Raw genomic sequence first — 17,054 nt, forward strand, 5'->3', positions numbered from 1 at the left:
TCAACACCACTGTACTACATTATACCCAAAAATTTTCAAATACATTAATTATGAATACACATTTCTATTTACATCAAATATCAGGCTAAGATTGCTTGAAATTTATCTACATAATTTCATAATGAACATAAGTTCAATTTCATTATGTTATCTCCTCTATAATTGAGATGGACATCTCACCAAGAGATTACTACCATTGACCTCGATTTAAATGAAAAGGCCTTGAGAAGCTGAGCATAATCCATTAAAAAAACAAAACAAAACAACAAACCCCACAGTATGTAGTGAAGACATCCAAGTTGGGACTCCCTGAAATAAGTATTTATTTAGACCTGCTGTATGCATGCAGCATACCATATATTCAAGCAAAAAATAACCTGCACACAACCAAAGCTACACTGGCCTTAATTTATTACTATTTATCGCATACGCAGCAAAAACTCACCAGCTGTGCCAGTTTGATTCTCTACATTGTTACAGAAAAATCTACGTGTCCTTGTGAAAATATATACTTTCAAAAAGAGATCCCAGTGGTACTCAAACATATTTGACTGATTAGAACAGAAAAAGCACAATAATCTTAGAACAATGTCATCTGTATTTTTTTCCTTATGCATGATATTTTAAGAATAAAAATGCTTTTAAACTGGTGTTGCTAGAGGGTTTTGAAATCATGTAATGATTAAAAGAAATAATTTATGTCATGTAAGCAAATTATGGCTACTAAACAGATCTTCCAGGTGTTGATACAGTTACACATACACTAGCATGATTCGAGTGGTTTCCAAAATTTGGAAGACAGGTCACTGGCCTAACGAAAATGCAGTGATGGGGGAATCGCTGCATTCCTCCTCCAGCTGTTAGTAAATTTAAAGGTTATTTTGGGCAAAAATATTTCTTTTTCTTATCCCCTTCAGTTACATCCATATTAAACCCCAGGTTTTTTTAAGAAGCTTTTGGCTGAAAAAAAAAAAAAAAAATAGACTGCAAAAATGGAGAAAGGTCTACTGTTTTCACTTTTTCTCATTGTGAACTGGCAAATATCATTGGTTGCCTGTAGCCATGCTCAACTTTCCTTACTTCTTTCTTCTACGGGTTCAGACATTGCCGCAGTTTTTCAAAACAGATACTCTTGCCTGAAATGGTGCTGAGAAGATGCTGAAGCGTAGTTGTAAATGCAGACTGAAATCCTGGGGGGAGGGGGGGAGTTACCGAGACAAAGGTCTCCCATGTGGAAACAGGCACAGCCCTATACAATGCAAGCTCTGGAAGAGCAATTGCCTGTGTATTACTGTCATATGTAAACAGCAGTAACCCAAGTGAAAAATGCTCACTTCTCACCTGCTAATATTAAGAAACAGATTAAAGGGGACTGTCTCCAGCTCTCACTGCTTTTGGCCTTACCTTTTGTGCCAACACAAGAGTCTTTCTGACAAGGGAAAGTATGCCAGTTAGCTGGGCCTTGTTCCCTCCCTGCAAGCAATATATACAAGCAAAATCGTTTAGATTTACCAATATCAACCAGAATACACTCTGCTAACAGTCACTTGAAGTTTGTGTGCAATGGTTTTGGAAAGACTTTTAAAATAATAATAAAAATCTCTCCATTCTTCAACAGTAACAGTGTGGAAGACACGACAGGCACACAGTATTATGCCTCTGAATCCAACTACTAGTGAAATGACAATATGTAAAAAATCCCAGTTAAAAAAGCCAGATTCCAACAGTAACAATAATTTTCCTCCCTCACAGCTACGTTTCACCACTGCTCTGTATACAACAGTGTACCAGAGCATCCTACGGCAGGCCAGCTTTAAGAGCCTAGTTAAAAGCAAAACACACACAAAATCCCAGGAGCTCAGACCGTGTGTGCAGTGGTTGTACCACGTGTATGACTGATCTGTACCTTCCCAAACATGACACCCCTTGACCAACTTCCTCCTCAAACCAACTCCCTCAAATGCCTTTAACATGCAAATTCAACAGACATTTAATGGCATGTCGTATTAACACTCAAGACATCTAAGAAAGTCCTGCTTTTTATTTTCTTTTTAGAAAGATCTTAACGTACAAGTCCTTAAGGACACTTTTAAGTCTCAAATATGAAGATGGCTGTGGTAGGATTTTTAAATCACAATAAAATGTACTGAAAAACATTTCAGATGCAAAAATGAACTGTTAGTTAACTGTTTAACAAAACCAAAAATTCAACAATAGATGAAACTTGTGCTTTTTTTCTGGTCACTAACACTTGCCAAACACAAGTGGGTCAGCTGTGTCTCAATATTAAACAGATCTGACAGAACTCCTACAATCAGAAGAACTCAGTCTTAGCTAATTTGATTTGTGCTGCCTCAGAGGAAGGGAGATTTGTCTCTTGGCAAGTCCACTGGAAATGCCAGCTTCTACGACATTTGAACATTTGCTGATAGATGTTCATACAAATGCAGCAGTTGACAAAGGAAAGCAAGGCCTTCTACCACATTTAGCTACTTCAGAAATGTCACAGCCAGTAAAATGACCTCATTTCTTCAAGCATCATCATCCAATGCCTGGAATTTGACTTCACATCATTGTCCTAACTCAGAAATCGTATCACAGAATTAAGCCAAAGAACTGCCTGGAATTGTAAGCTGGGTACAAAACACAACAGCGAAAAAGAATACTCTCATTATAACACCCCTATGCAATTTGTTCTAAAGTCTACCTGAAGATAAGCGTGTCATCTCATCACCATATCTATGGAGATTAAATTAACATGGTCAAGGCCAGAGACCTTACAAGTAGCAGTATATTCCAAACTACACGTATCATTAACTGTGACATATAGCAGTGAGCACACACATGCAGGGCACTGCCCTGAAAGCACCCCTACACATTCTGCAGCCCAGCCATAAATCCCTTTTCCTATTTATCAACAAGGGTCTATAGCAAAAGAGGTTCTACACCTCGAAGGAGGCAGTTACCCTCCTCAGACACACAACTACCCAATTAAGTGATTATCTTATGGAGCGGAAAGAACAGTAACTACAATTACATTATTCATTAGTTTCTTCCTTCGAAAGAGACCTTTCTCATCCTTGCCTAGAGATGTCTAAACCCATGCCAGACTAGGCACATGCTTACATGTGTTTTATGAAAACTGTCTACACTGTATTACATGCTTAACAGCTCAGCAGATAAAATGCGTGCTGTGCAATTTGCTTGGTCTTAGCTGACTGAACAATCATTCTTCCATCTTTTACATTCATAGAACACTATTTTTTGGCTTAATATAATTAGGAATTTGAAAGGTATGCTGATCTGTAAAGAAGAAATCACATGTTCTAAGAATATCAGGCTTTACTACACATTCAGTATTGCAATGGATATCACCACGGGGGGGTGGAGCGGGCAGGAATCAATGTTATATATAATTTAGACAGTCAACACACATCTGGCTTTAGTAAAAAAAGGGCATATAAAAGCAATCCTCCTACACACAAAACCCAATCATTACTTCTTAAAATTTCCTTAAAACTACAGTAATGCCAGTGACAAACTACAAAAGCATATCTATAAAAAGTAAAAGCCTATTATACCTTTAAAGCTCATTAAAAATCCATGTACATAAAGGTGAGTTGTGGCAGCAGCTAACTGACATGGAATGATTTAACGCTGAAGTAAGCTGTCCTCACCACAGTGCACCATCAGTCTGCGGTTACCTTTTGCTCTTTATTAAGGTACAATGCACTGACACAGTACAGATTTTTCTGCCTTGCATAGTGCATTAAAATGACATAATAGGTGACCCCTAAACTCCAATAACTATTTTATGGCTATATTCTGAGAGTTACTGTCAGATACTAGGATAAACTCTCCGACCAGTTTCCAATTATGCTTCATATAGATATCAAATAGCCTGCAAATCTCATTAATAACCCCTACATCCTAACATAGTCTTCATTTGCTATTCAGTGTTCTTTTTATGTTCTCTCACTCCATACAGTCATTTATAGACCCTACATACAGATGGGCATGTACATGTATAAAGACATTTCTGACTCTATACAAACAATTCTACATATTCCAAACTGGTAACAGAATATCTGATTTAAAAACTAATTATGTGATTCTTTATAAAGACATTTATATGCTATTTATATGCTGTTCCTTTGATTAAAATAATAGCATAAAATAGATGCAGAATATTTTTTCTCCCTAAAATGACACAGGAATACTACTAAAATAAAAAAAAACATTGCGAATGTTTCTCAGTATGCAATTTTAACTTTGTCTTTACTCATTATTCACAAGTAAAATCTACACATTTTATTTTGAATACGTTGTAACCAAACTGAGAAGCAAAGAACTTCGCACAGTTCACAAAAGGTCTGAGAAAATTCAACAAATACCTAACCAGGTGTAAAAATCTATTTATCTGGAAAAGAGAATGCTACATTTACCTAAAAACAACACACACACAGGATAACAGATACAATCATTCTACCTGGCTGAAAAGAGAAAACACCTGAAATCTAAGAACTAGCTGACACAGTTTCAGTCTTGCACTTAGCACAAGGTTAAAAGTTGTACTGCCCCTCTCTGGAATTACTCCAGGAGTTAAAACTTTCATCTAATTAGCAAACAGCCATGCAACTAACTATAACTATGAAGTGACCAGTAAAGAAAACGGGTGCATAATGACAGACCTGGGTTACAGTCATAGCCAAAGCCTGCCCTTGTTTAGATTGATCTTTTAAGTAAAATGGCAGAACAATTACTCTAATTTTAAAGCAAGTATAGACTGCTCTTTGAAATGCACTTTGGAGAAAGAAAAACTGACATTTTACTGCCCTGTGTCAGGGATGCTGTTCAATAGTGTTCAACTATAGAGACTTGCAAAGAACTGCTTTTAAGCAATACACAGATATTGTAAAAAAATAATATTAAATAAATCTGAACCCGAAGCTAATCAACATTTACCACCACATAATCTATACAGTACAGTTCTGTAGCTTAGCACTTAGCAGTCTCTTTAAAAAAAAAAAAATTAACACAAAATTGAACTTTAAGGTTTATATTTAGAAGATCAACTTTGGCACAAATTTCTGCAGCGGCACAAAATACATCACTGACTTCAGGGACTCGGCAGTAAAACCAGGTCTGAGAAAGTAGGACACCACAGTGTTCCCATTGCCCTATTTCTGGTCAACCAATTTCCACAGAAGCCATCAACAAAATCCCAATTATGAAGGAGCTAAGGCTAGATCCTGAGGGGGAAAAGCAGTGTCTTACACAGAGAACGGCTGTTACAGTCATTTTACAGGAGACAGTTTAACCCAATCTAGTCAAACCCAGATGTCTTCTACAAGCACTTCCTTCATATTCAAGAAAAACTGTAATAGATTAGAAATTAGAAAAAAATTGAACACACTGTTACTTAGGTGGGGGATTTGTCACCCATGAGGCTACTCTGGTGAGCTTTTGCTGGGGGAAGGGGGGGGGATACATTTCTAACTTTGAGAGCTTTTCAAACATTTTCTTTCACATTTTCTTCAAATAAACCATTCTTTCAGCTACAGAGAAATGCTTCCTTACTTCAATAATGTATATTGTGATAGGCACATGCAGACCGCAGTGCCAGAGTCCTTAAGCACCTGTACACTGGTAAGAAAAAAAAAAGAAGTTATTTACTAGAGGCTCACTCATGTAGATACATGCATTATTCCAGCACATACCGTAGTCTTCGAGTGGCCCTTCTTCCCACCTTACTAGGAAGAAACAAAAACTTTATGTCAGAAAACATTTCCTACACTATCCAATTCCTCAGTTCTGAATGAAGACTAGGCTGCATCTCTTGAAACAACTGGATACGTTTGCTTTTAAGACCTGAACAAAACAGCAGTGTAGGAAAGATGTAAACCCAACAATCTACCATAATCTCAAATAAAAACCATGTCATCCTTGCTCATTCATTGCTTTCTGCAAACAGTCTTTCCCAGTTCCTATTTCTCCATGCATTTCATAGTTCTCTTGGTGGAGCTCTGCTGTCTCCTACCTCCCAGCATTCAGAGTAATCTCTGTGATGATGACTGCCCCTAATATTTTAGCCTTTGAGATTGCTGATCATGAAAAGATATCAATACTTTTTTTAAAGGTGAGGTTTTTTTGCAAGCTTCATAAACCAACAACAGAGGAGTAACTGCATTACATAAAATTAACTGCATTGAATCAAACCCATCAGGATGTACACCTCAAATGGAGACTTCAAATCTAGCAGACTGAAAAACAACAGGGGATTGCCTGCAGCAAATCAGCACATGATCCTGAGCAAACTTCAAGGTCCTAAGTAAATTAGTAGGTCAAAGACTAATTATTCTTTTAGTTCAAAACAGACCCAAAATCCAGTCTCATGTTATAATAAAACTGCATCAGACAGCATGGAGAAGCTGACCATCTACTGAAATACATGAAAGTGTGATGTATTTTACAGATATGACCAAGGCCTCTTTCCCTTCTAAAAGAGATTTTGGTAGCAGAGAGAATAGAAAAATCACACTACTTTAGAAATAGACTGGTTTTCTCAGTCATATATTCTAGGGGTTTTGTTCCAGCAATTTATAGACTTAGCACCACTTCCTTACATAGAAGTAACACCGAATTTTTATTGATGCTTTTGAATTTATTTACTTAAAGCAACTTTGTTGCACTTCAACAGAATAATTATTTTCCTCTTACACCAACCTATTTCAGGGGTTCTATTTTGTCTGCTATGCCTGTGCCTATATAAACACACTTCTTAAGCAAACAACAGAGGAAAAGGATGTTTACTTCTTTTTTAATGAGGAAGGTAAAGAAAATTACAAAGAAATCTTACTAGAAATCTTGTCCTTAACTATTAGTTTAAATGTATACCTTATGAGTACTTAGGCACTAAAACAATTTCCATAGTAGCAAATAGCAGTGTAAATCAACAAACTAATTTCCCCACAACTTTTGAAATCAGTTCCTCCAAACTCAGAAGCAACTTAGAAGAAAGATAAAATCTAATCAGGACTAAATATGGACAACATTCAACACTGGCAAACTTGAGCTTTCAATTTTTGATAGAGGATATACTCATCTAGCATCAGCTAATTCTTCAGAGAAGTCAGAGAGTTTAGAAACTCCTAGTATTTTTCAAATAGACATAACATTCCAGCTATCTAGTTCCGTGACACACTTGCACAGATACTGCCTGCAGCGCTACCTTGAACTCTTTATTTTTAAAAAAATTACCACACCTCACAAACATGCAAACTGCTAATGCTTGCAATCATTTTATTTGATTTGGATCAATTTAACATCTGCACAGCCTTAGAGCTCAAAATCTATACTATTGCATAGGTAAAATAACATTTCAGCTTTTTCAATTTTAAGATCTGTTGTATATATAAGTGGACTGATTTAATGAAATATTTAAATAAATAAAAACAGCAAAACAACTGTCTTCTACAACCAACAGCTGAGTAATACTATTATAAATGGTTACACTTCCAACCAAGATCTCAGACCAGATGCATAAAAAAACCTGAGTAAGCATGATATTCATTCCACAAATGTTGACACGAACCAAACATTGATGAAATTAAGGTCCAGCAAAATCAATAAAATAAAATGGATCACTATAGACTGTGTCCTTCATGATTACTACTGTATAATCAATAAACACCTTCCTGGAATGATCATGTTTGTAAGAACTACGCAAGAACGTCATCAGGCTAATCCATAAAGCTGCTAACAACTCACCTATCCAGTGGGAACGTACCCCATAACACTTTCAAGTGCACCTAGTTAGATAAAGAAAATAGAAAGAAAACAAGTATTTCCTTTTCAATACTTTTATGGGCTACCTAAGCAAGAGCTATGAAATGTAGACATGAAAGCAGCTATGAAATTTACATCAGATTTTTTTTCCTGTTTTCCTTTAACGCTGTGTGGTATACATGTCATTAAAAAAACCCACTGAAACATTTTTAAGTGCACACCGTGTTCTGTGGTAAGGTACTCATTTGCTAAGTAGCTGCATTGTTTTTTTTCACCATTAGATGCTTTCCTCATTCAATTCACATACTAAAATCAGAATGTTTCACCACTCAAGACAGAACATGAGAACTCACAGGATTTTTTGTTACAGCATTATAATTCACATGTCTTGCTGTACTGGTATATTGTCATAAATAATAAGAACTTCAATACAATTCAAAATTTACACCTGCTAGTAAAGCTATGACAATTCCAATTACCATAGCAACTTTGCATTTTTATTTGCTGCTATTTCATTGCATCAGCCAGCCTGCTTTGGTTACTATGGAAGACGGAAGCTCAGAAATTCACCTTCCTGGGGCAAGGGGGAGATGGAGCAGACAAGATGAAATGCTGCAGTCTGCAGAGCTTCACTTACTTAGAATTCATTCATTTTAAATATCATCTTCTGTAATCTCAGGTAAGTGAGATAAATGATTACTATTACAAGACCAAAAATCTTAAAAAACCTTATATATCAACTAAAGATAAATTTGCAAGTGAAAGACGTGAATGAGCAATTAAATACTAGCAACAGAGCTCCTGAAGCCTACAAAATAGAACACCTTTGCCCAGGCATTTCAGAGGCCATTATAAGATTATTCTTTCATGCTCCATTTACTCACTGGCTAATACTAAACCTACGATGCTGCTCTTTTATTTTTTAGATGACTACCTGTATCATTCTACCTTGCATCATTGTTGAAAGAATGAAAAAATGAATATTCAAAATCCACAGTTTGTTATAGAATACTGGTGGAAACGTACAGAAGGAAAACATCAAAATCCACATAATGTACTATTTAAAATATTATCTTAAATACCCACCAGTGCAACTGCAAGTACCTATTAGGTGATAAGTAAACATGCATTTCCCACTCATGAACTTTACAATCAAACCTTCATTATGTAAACAGAAAAAATATGTCATTATGCATCATCTTGACAAAATGAGACCATTTCTTGTAATTTCTAATGGCTTGTCAAACCTACCCTTTAACAGTCAATTGGACAGGGTAAGAATATTCCAGTAACCCTATAGCATGAATCAATTTTTTTTAACTCAGTGGGTTAGGTACCAGATTAGTTTCACGTTATTCTTAGTGGCAGCTAGTGAGTGGAATTAGCTGGAAAAAGAAAATAAAATCTGTGCAAGTTCAAACATTCCCTTAATTTGGCAGAGTAGAAAAAAACCCAAAAGGAAAACAAAGCAGTACTGTCTTCAAACATGACATTTAATGCCCTGAAGGTTTTAACCTTAAGACAAATATGCCTGCATAAACTCACAATGTTATAATATAACCTACAAACTAGTAATTCAAACGTCAGTGCACGTTACTCACTAGTCACAAAGGAAAGCTACTGTTGTATTCAGTGACATTATTCAATAACATGCTGGTCACTCTTCTTTCCTGAAAATACCTTTCTTCCCCCAAAGCTGCATAATTTCATACTACTTAAAGAAAACTATTTGCAATGTTACAGCACTGTTTATCTTCCCTTATAGGAAAAGACCCTCTAGTCCCTTGGAAGAAGGCCAGTGCGTAAAGACATATATGGAGAAAATAAAATTGCAAGTTTGCAGGCCAACATTTCCTAACTGTAGTCCTGTACATGCAGGACAGGAATTTTTTAATGCACTGGTTAGGAAATCCATACTGCAGCAACAAGAGCACCCAACAATCTACCATCTTTTCATACATGAATTTTTATTAAAGTTGAGTTTCATAAAATGAATGATCAAAAAGCATAGAACAACAATAAATGACAATTGATTTTTAGAAAAACGATTGCAGAAGAAAATGACTGCAGATTCCTACTAGTTCTAATTAAATAAAATTCCACAGATGCCGTAAAAAGAGTTTAAAAAAAAGAGAAGGATCTGTCAAATCAGATCATAGGATAAGGCAAAACAATTTAATCAAGATTACCCTCACAATAATGTAACTCTTCTGCACACATGGATGCCATTGAGGTACGTGTCAATAATGCATATATTAATGATTCGGCCACTGCCACCAAATCATTATTGCCTCTCTACCGCTCAGCACAGGATGAAGTGCTCCAGGACCCACAGCTGAAGGACAGCTGTTAGAGATGAACACGCTGCCCACCAACCGTGTCTCCAACACAACCACCACCACCACAGACACACAACTTCTCCCTTCACAGCAAGTGGCCAAATTCCTGTAGGGAATAATTGGAAAACAACTTAGCACCATGGAAACCTTTCTAAGATGATGGAAATATTTTTATTGGCACCAAGACTGAAAACGGAACAGTTTTCCTTCCCAGATTCTCAGATTCATTCAGCACCTCTGACATTGTGAGAACTGGACTGGGGGGAAGCAAATGCACTTAAGTATTTCTAAGACAATCTGTTCCATGAAACACTGAAAAATCCAGGAGGCAGAATTGTAGAGGGACACGTTATCTATACTGCGCTTAGTAAAAAAACCCAAACCAACCCAAAAACAGACAAAAGGGGGAAAAGGAACCTGACAACTTATTAAGAGGCATTCAGCCATGACAGATTCTTTTGCCCAATGCTGCACCAAAACTACACAGCATCTCACTAATGTTTTGCTGGGTCTCCATTCCAGTCAATTTAATTACAGGATTTTCTCAACATCAGTGGTCCATAATCCAAAGAAAAATCTCTCCTTCAGCCCAGTGAGTTTTCTCCCTTGCTCTCACAAACAATGAAATAAGCTCCTGTGATAAATTATCACAAGGCATAATTCATGTTATTAACAACTTCTATTATTCCAAACACAGTCTACTTATGTTGGGTAAATGCAGCACATCAAACTACTAATTTCTCCTGTTCAGTCACTTAATGAAAGCCTTCAAATAAGAGGAACATTTTCCACAATGACCCAAAAAAACTTTATAACTTCATTAGTGTCTATAATAGCTGGAGAGGGCAAGCACCTCCTTATTTATTCCAGCGAAACAGCCTATATTTTCAAATATCTTGACATCATTGACCTTTTTTCTAGTTTAGCTCGCATTAGCACAGATAAATTATTAGCCAGATTTGCTACCTCATAGAAAATAACTTACATGAGAGTGTTCCATTCAGTTTCATTTGGGAGCCTTGCCTATATAAAGTCATTAATAATAAGTAATTTATAATAAATCTGGTGTCTTAACAAATTTCATAACCAAAAGTCCATGCTACACACTAGTATCTATTTCAATGGACTGAGCCAACTGTATATATCATATTTATAAAACAGCCCCAAGTCTGCAGCAAAGGATGTAATCCCACTTTCTCCTAGTTTACATGCATTAGAGGAAAACGGCCTACCCAAAATGAAATGCAAAAGTTTCAAGAGAAACAGCAGCAGCTGACACACCCCATAGCTGTGTACAAGTCCAAGTCAGTGACTTGAGGAGGGGACAAAACGCACCCTCAAAGTCTGTAGGTGCCAATGAGCTGAGGATGCAGTCAATATGCTCCAAGGGACTTAGACAGAGATATGGACCAACAGGAACCGGGTGAAATTCAACAGGGATAAATACAAAACGATGCATCTGACCCTTTCCACCAGTACCAACAAGAGATTGACTGGCAGGGCAGTAGCTCTGCTGAGAACGCCAGGGAGTCCTGGCCAGCAATAAGCTAAACATGTCAGGAGTGCACCCTGGAAACGATGAAGGCTAACAGCACATCACACTGCATCAACAGAAGCAAAGCAAACAGCAAGAGAAGTAATTAATACCTGCCACTTAGCACTCGCTACACTGCATCTGGAAACCACATTCAGTTTTGGACCCACACAAAGAAATAAGCCTTGTTTAACCTTGCAAAAAAAAGGCTTTGGGGGACCCGAACAAGCCTTCCAAAACCCATGAGTTTACCCAGAAGGCAGATGCATAGCAGGATAACAAACAGCAACAGTCACAAATGGGTAGGAAAGGATCTGACTGGACACAAGGAAAATTTTTTTCTCTCTGAGGACAATCATTGGAATAGGTTGTCCAGAGAGGTTCTCCATTCTTGGAGGCTTTCATGGCCTGACAGCAAAGAACTCCCACAGCCGAATTCAGTATCAACCCTGCTTTAAGCAGGTCAGACTAGAGACTCCTCCAGCCTACATACCATCATGGTTCCAGATCTTCATAGTTACTTTCAAATCACAGAAAACACTGAAAGAAAAAAAAAAAACCAAGAACAAACATCATCTTCACTTGATGGTGGCTTATTTCAGCTGCTAATTTTAATACACTTAGCAAATCTGACTGGATGTTTTAGTAGGAGTACAGCATCCCATGATAATTTGGTGCTCACAACCTGATGCAAATCTTATGCTTTATTAAGGAAATGGGGTGAAAAGATGTACTTTAACTTGCTTGGCCTTACTCAATAACACTAGACATACTTTTTCTTGCATGGCCTAACTTAAGAACACCTGCAGTGCATAAAACCAGAAATACTGATTGTAAAAGTAAAATCAGGGTAATTAAAGGGTTGCTCGGACCTGCAAATAAAACAACCTACAGCATGAAACCTGAAAGCTACAGGCACGCTCCAGTGGAAAAGCTCAGTTGTTGAATACAGGTAAAAGATTCATAAGAAGTCAAGAAATAAAAGTAGTATCTCAACCAGAAGAACACATTTCAGAAGAGGCAGATGAACTACTATTGACCGTCTACAAACTAAAAAAAAAACCAAACAAACAACCACCTGAATTCAGCTCTTTCCTGCAAGAAAAACTGCATCATAATGGGTCAGTGCTCCAATTTATCTGACTATAACTACACCATGTTTAGTAAATGTGCTCAAGCAAATACTCAGTTGTACAGGCTAAAGCACTCATTAATCGAACGACACTCCACAGACCTTAGAGTGCTTTTGGGGTGCAGTGGTCATGTCAATAATGCATTTCAACAGCAGCCTGTCAGGGACATGATGAAGCAGTTGTGAATTCTCTGTATTTTGCAGCTTTATGACCTCTTAATGCACATGATTCCATATGAGCCTCGCACTCATACCTGTAACTGCTGCATCATATTCAACACAGAAAACCCACTCCCCAGCACAGCTATCCACCACCATTTGCAAGTTAACCTGCTATAGGTGTCGGTTGTACACCTAAGACCAAGACCAAAACAGACACATTTTTCAAAATAAGACAAGGAAAATCAGGTTGACTGCCAAGATTTTTTTTACCCTCTAACCCATCAACAGCCACAATTTATTTCCACGTAACCTCCATGAGAAGCCACCTCTTGCCTCTTCCACTGGTAGGACCGCACTGTCTCAGGTACCTGGCACCATCAGCAGTAAGTGCAGAATGCTGAAGTGAGAAAGGTCATGTGGGAAGTCCAGCAGGAAGATCTGACCCGGTGATCCATCTCCTTCAACTGTCTCATTTCCATATTGTAAAGGGTAACAACTCTGCCCTGAAGTCTGACTTACATCTTTCAACCAGAAGAGCCCCCACGATGAAGCATCATCACAACCTCAGGGAAGAGAGAGAAGGACAAGTAATTGAGGGGGAAAGAATAAGGATAGCATGGGAACCCAACAGGATTCATGTTTGCACTTGGTGAGCTTTAGGGGGCTTATACATGCACAGACAGGAAAGAACATCGTTCCTCAGCCCTGCCAATCCCAGCAGGTCACACAGGATGGCTTCTGGGAGCTACACCAGACAAGAACACACATCAGCAGGATTGAGCCATGCATGCACCTTCCCAGGTGCTCTTGCATAAAAGCTATGAGGCTCTGCAAGTGGAACTGAACAATGACGAGGACGATGGTTCACCTAGCACGGAGGTGTCACCGAGGTAAGGTCAGCCTATGTCCTGCATCAAAACTGCTCCATCAAGTAAAAGAAAAGACAGGTCACTGTCATGGCAGGCTCCCTTCTGAAGGGAACAGAAGAGCCAATATGCCGGCTGGACCCACTTCTTTGGGAAGTCTGCTGCCTCCCTGGGGCCTGGGTTAAAGATGGAAGAGAAAGCTGGAAAGTTATGGCAGCTAGTCCAACTGAGATGGGAGGAGATTGTTTTCACATCATCTACAGACAGCTGACAACTGCTTGTGAAATTCATAGCGTACAAGACAAGTTTTTTTGACAGAACTGCTGGTGCCACACATTAGTCTTGTGTTCTGCCCGAGAAGCTATGCTTAAGGTAACTGGTGCTTTTGGTGTGTCCTCCACACACACTGGATTATGCCTGTTGATGTTTATCTCCTAGTCACAAGAACCTGCTCATAATACGGTATATGTGTGCCTTCTCATACGGAAGGTCTGAGCATCATCCCTTCCTGATCTATGTCCCTCCGAAAATGACAAGGCAATACATTCTAACCTTAAGGTCCCCAGCACAGGCTGTTTCAGCAAATGCACTTTCATACTGCCAACTGTAAAGCTGGGCACCCTCACATCCTCCCCTCCAGCATGTGTTGGCATCAAAATTGCTCTCAAGCCTCATATACTCCTTACAACATGTAGTGATAGAAACACAAAGCAAGAAATGCAATAGTTGCCTTGCAGCTTGCTGAATACAGTTTCTTGTAGAGATGTGCAGCAGATGACAGTTTAGGAGAACATGAGGTGTACTGGAACACCTCTAGCAAGTTGCGATTAGGTAGGAGGAGCTAGATGTGGTAGTTCTACCCTACTGAACACATAAGCATTATTCAAGAGTACACTGACCCCTACGGTGCAATGGAAATTCCTGATCACGGGATCTGGGTGCTCCTACTGCACACCAGATTGCTAGATCTATGAATTAGGAATTAAACGGAATACCAGGAATAATACAGAGGACTCAACTGCTCTGTCACATTGTGCTTTAAATCCCCATTCATTAAAGAAGAATATAGTCTATAAAAAAAAATGCAACTTTCAAGACAACAAAGCAACCTGCACTATATTTATAAGTTTGATATGACAAAAATAAAGTTTATTTTGATTAAGCTTTCTTCTCAGATCTTTGTCTGTCTTCAAAGACTTCATCTACTGAGCTAGTTCACAGAGAAAGCAAGCTATAGATCCCCAGTGACCCAGATAGCAGTTGCGTTCCAAATCCCGAAAATGCCTTTTTCGCAGCCTGACAGCAATTCTGTGAATGTTTTTACATATCAATTGGCCTTTGATGCTGTGTCCTCTGCCAACAGATTGACAAGAAATAGTGAAACTTTAATAAAATAAATAAGCACCGCAAAACCTACCACCTTGCAATAGGTAGCTTCCTGATGTTATTGATTACCCTTGCTTCCTGCCACTTTCTCACCGCATAACTCTGGGCCCCATTTCTGTGAATACTAAAACACATTTCTGCCCTTGTCTCTCTCAGTTCTTTATAATGAAAGCTACTATCAGCACAAGTTTCTTGAAAACAAGTTTTCTGAAGTACAGAGTGTGATGCTGTATAATACATTACAAGCTTTAATAAAAGCAAGCTTTCAACTCAGGAGAGCTGCCTACGTCTTCAGAACTCCTCAGTACCTTTTTGTTTATACTGATTCTCATCCTGAAAAATAAAAAAGTACCTGTTTTTTCATTTGTGCTCTACTGTGGAAAACCCCAAACCCCTCTTTTTCTTGTATAAGCAACTGATTGACCTAAATCATGGAACACATGGACACATGAATGAAATTATCTGTTAATATATCTTTTTCATTATTTATTTCTGTCTCAAACTGCTGACGCTTTATCACCTCTCCAGTGTCCTAATGCCCTTCCTGATATTTTGTTGCACTACTAAGCCTTAGATCAGCACAGAAAGCTAAGCCACTTAAGAACATCAGCTCAAATAAATCAGGACAAGTCTAAGTCTTACATTCTTCCTTTACTTTCTCACCTAGCCGAGAAACTATTATTGCAAATCCCAGAGGCTGAGAATGCTGAGAAAAGTGAACAGCAAGCCAAAGGACATTTTCTAAGTGTATTTCCATAGGTGAAGTTGCTTGCATTAAGCCATTTTGCTGGGGTGTGCATGTAATACTTTTGGAGTTCTACTTCATAATGAAAATTATTTTTCATGCAATCAGAAGTCAGCTTTCCAAAGTTTCATTAAGGTTTTCCATATAAGAAACACATAGATTCCCAACAAATGTTTACATCTGATATACCTAAAACAAATCAAAAGTCTTATTGTAAAGACTGCAAACCATCTCCTCCACGTCCAAATAGAAAACAGTTACTACAATTTAACCCGTAAGCTTTGACAACTTAACAATAAACCTTTTCCCGACACCAAGTATATTCCATTAGCCACTAGAGAAGAAGGCTGTGCTGTTGATTGTGTATCTATTAACCACAGTGCTGATCAGAAGTCCCTAGTTAGACAGCCCTGACTTCTGGAGCAGAAACTGCATCCTACATAATCCCTCAGTGAAAATTACTGTATTTCCTTCTTTATAGGAATGCTACAGAATCTCCTATATAGCTTTTATCTCCTCACTCATTTTCTTGGGGTCTGTATCTGACTGCGACAGCAGCTCCAGAACAGAACTGAATTTTTTGCTGCCATACTCATCCCCTATCCAGTGACTACAGAGACAGTAAACCATACAGGTTGTTCCACAAAGGGACAATCAAGCTAGTCACACAGCACTGGATACTTCATTTTTTAAAAAAGTGCATCATTATATATTATCACTCGGATTCCAACCCAGATTAACAGAACAAGATATCAAAACCAAATGTTCCTCTAAATATCCAAGTACCACCTACACACCAATATGCAAGTTAGTAGGAAAAACATTTCACAACCAGAATCACTGAAAACAAAGATTACCAAATCAGTAAATCACACTTACAATGTGTCAAAGAAATATTTCTGTTGCGCTATCTCAAATAAAAAGGAACCACGAGAAAGTTATGTCCTCCTTGAATGATCAGGAAGACAACATACATAAGAGTTTTTAGAAAAATCTTAACTAGAAATCTCTTGTCTGGAATACTGGTTTGAATTAGATAGCAACTCATCATCACATGCAAGCAGTCACTATTGACAAATGGGCACAGGATCAAATTCACAGG

The 17,054-nt window shown here is 38.0% G+C and overlaps 1 protein-coding gene across 2 annotated transcripts in view; it reads right to left on the reverse strand.

Annotated features, from left to right (window-relative positions):
• The window catches only part of FAM171B (family with sequence similarity 171 member B), a 36,405-nt gene that overhangs the window by 15,126 nt on the left and 4,225 nt on the right, over positions 1 to 17,054 (reverse strand). Inside the window, exon 2 of one of the 2 annotated variants that reach the window (XM_037398166.1) lies at positions 1,405 to 1,473. The exons of the other annotated variant lie outside the window; for it this stretch is intronic. Coding sequence (XP_037254063.1) covers positions 1,405 to 1,473 — 69 coding nt within the window. The remainder of the gene's footprint in view (positions 1 to 1,404; positions 1,474 to 17,054) is intronic. 2 annotated transcript variants of the gene reach the window in all.

Source organism: Falco rusticolus, chromosome 8 (genome assembly GCF_015220075.1).
Source record: "Falco rusticolus isolate bFalRus1 chromosome 8, bFalRus1.pri, whole genome shotgun sequence".
Lineage (NCBI taxonomy): Eukaryota > Metazoa > Chordata > Aves > Falconiformes > Falconidae > Falco > Falco rusticolus.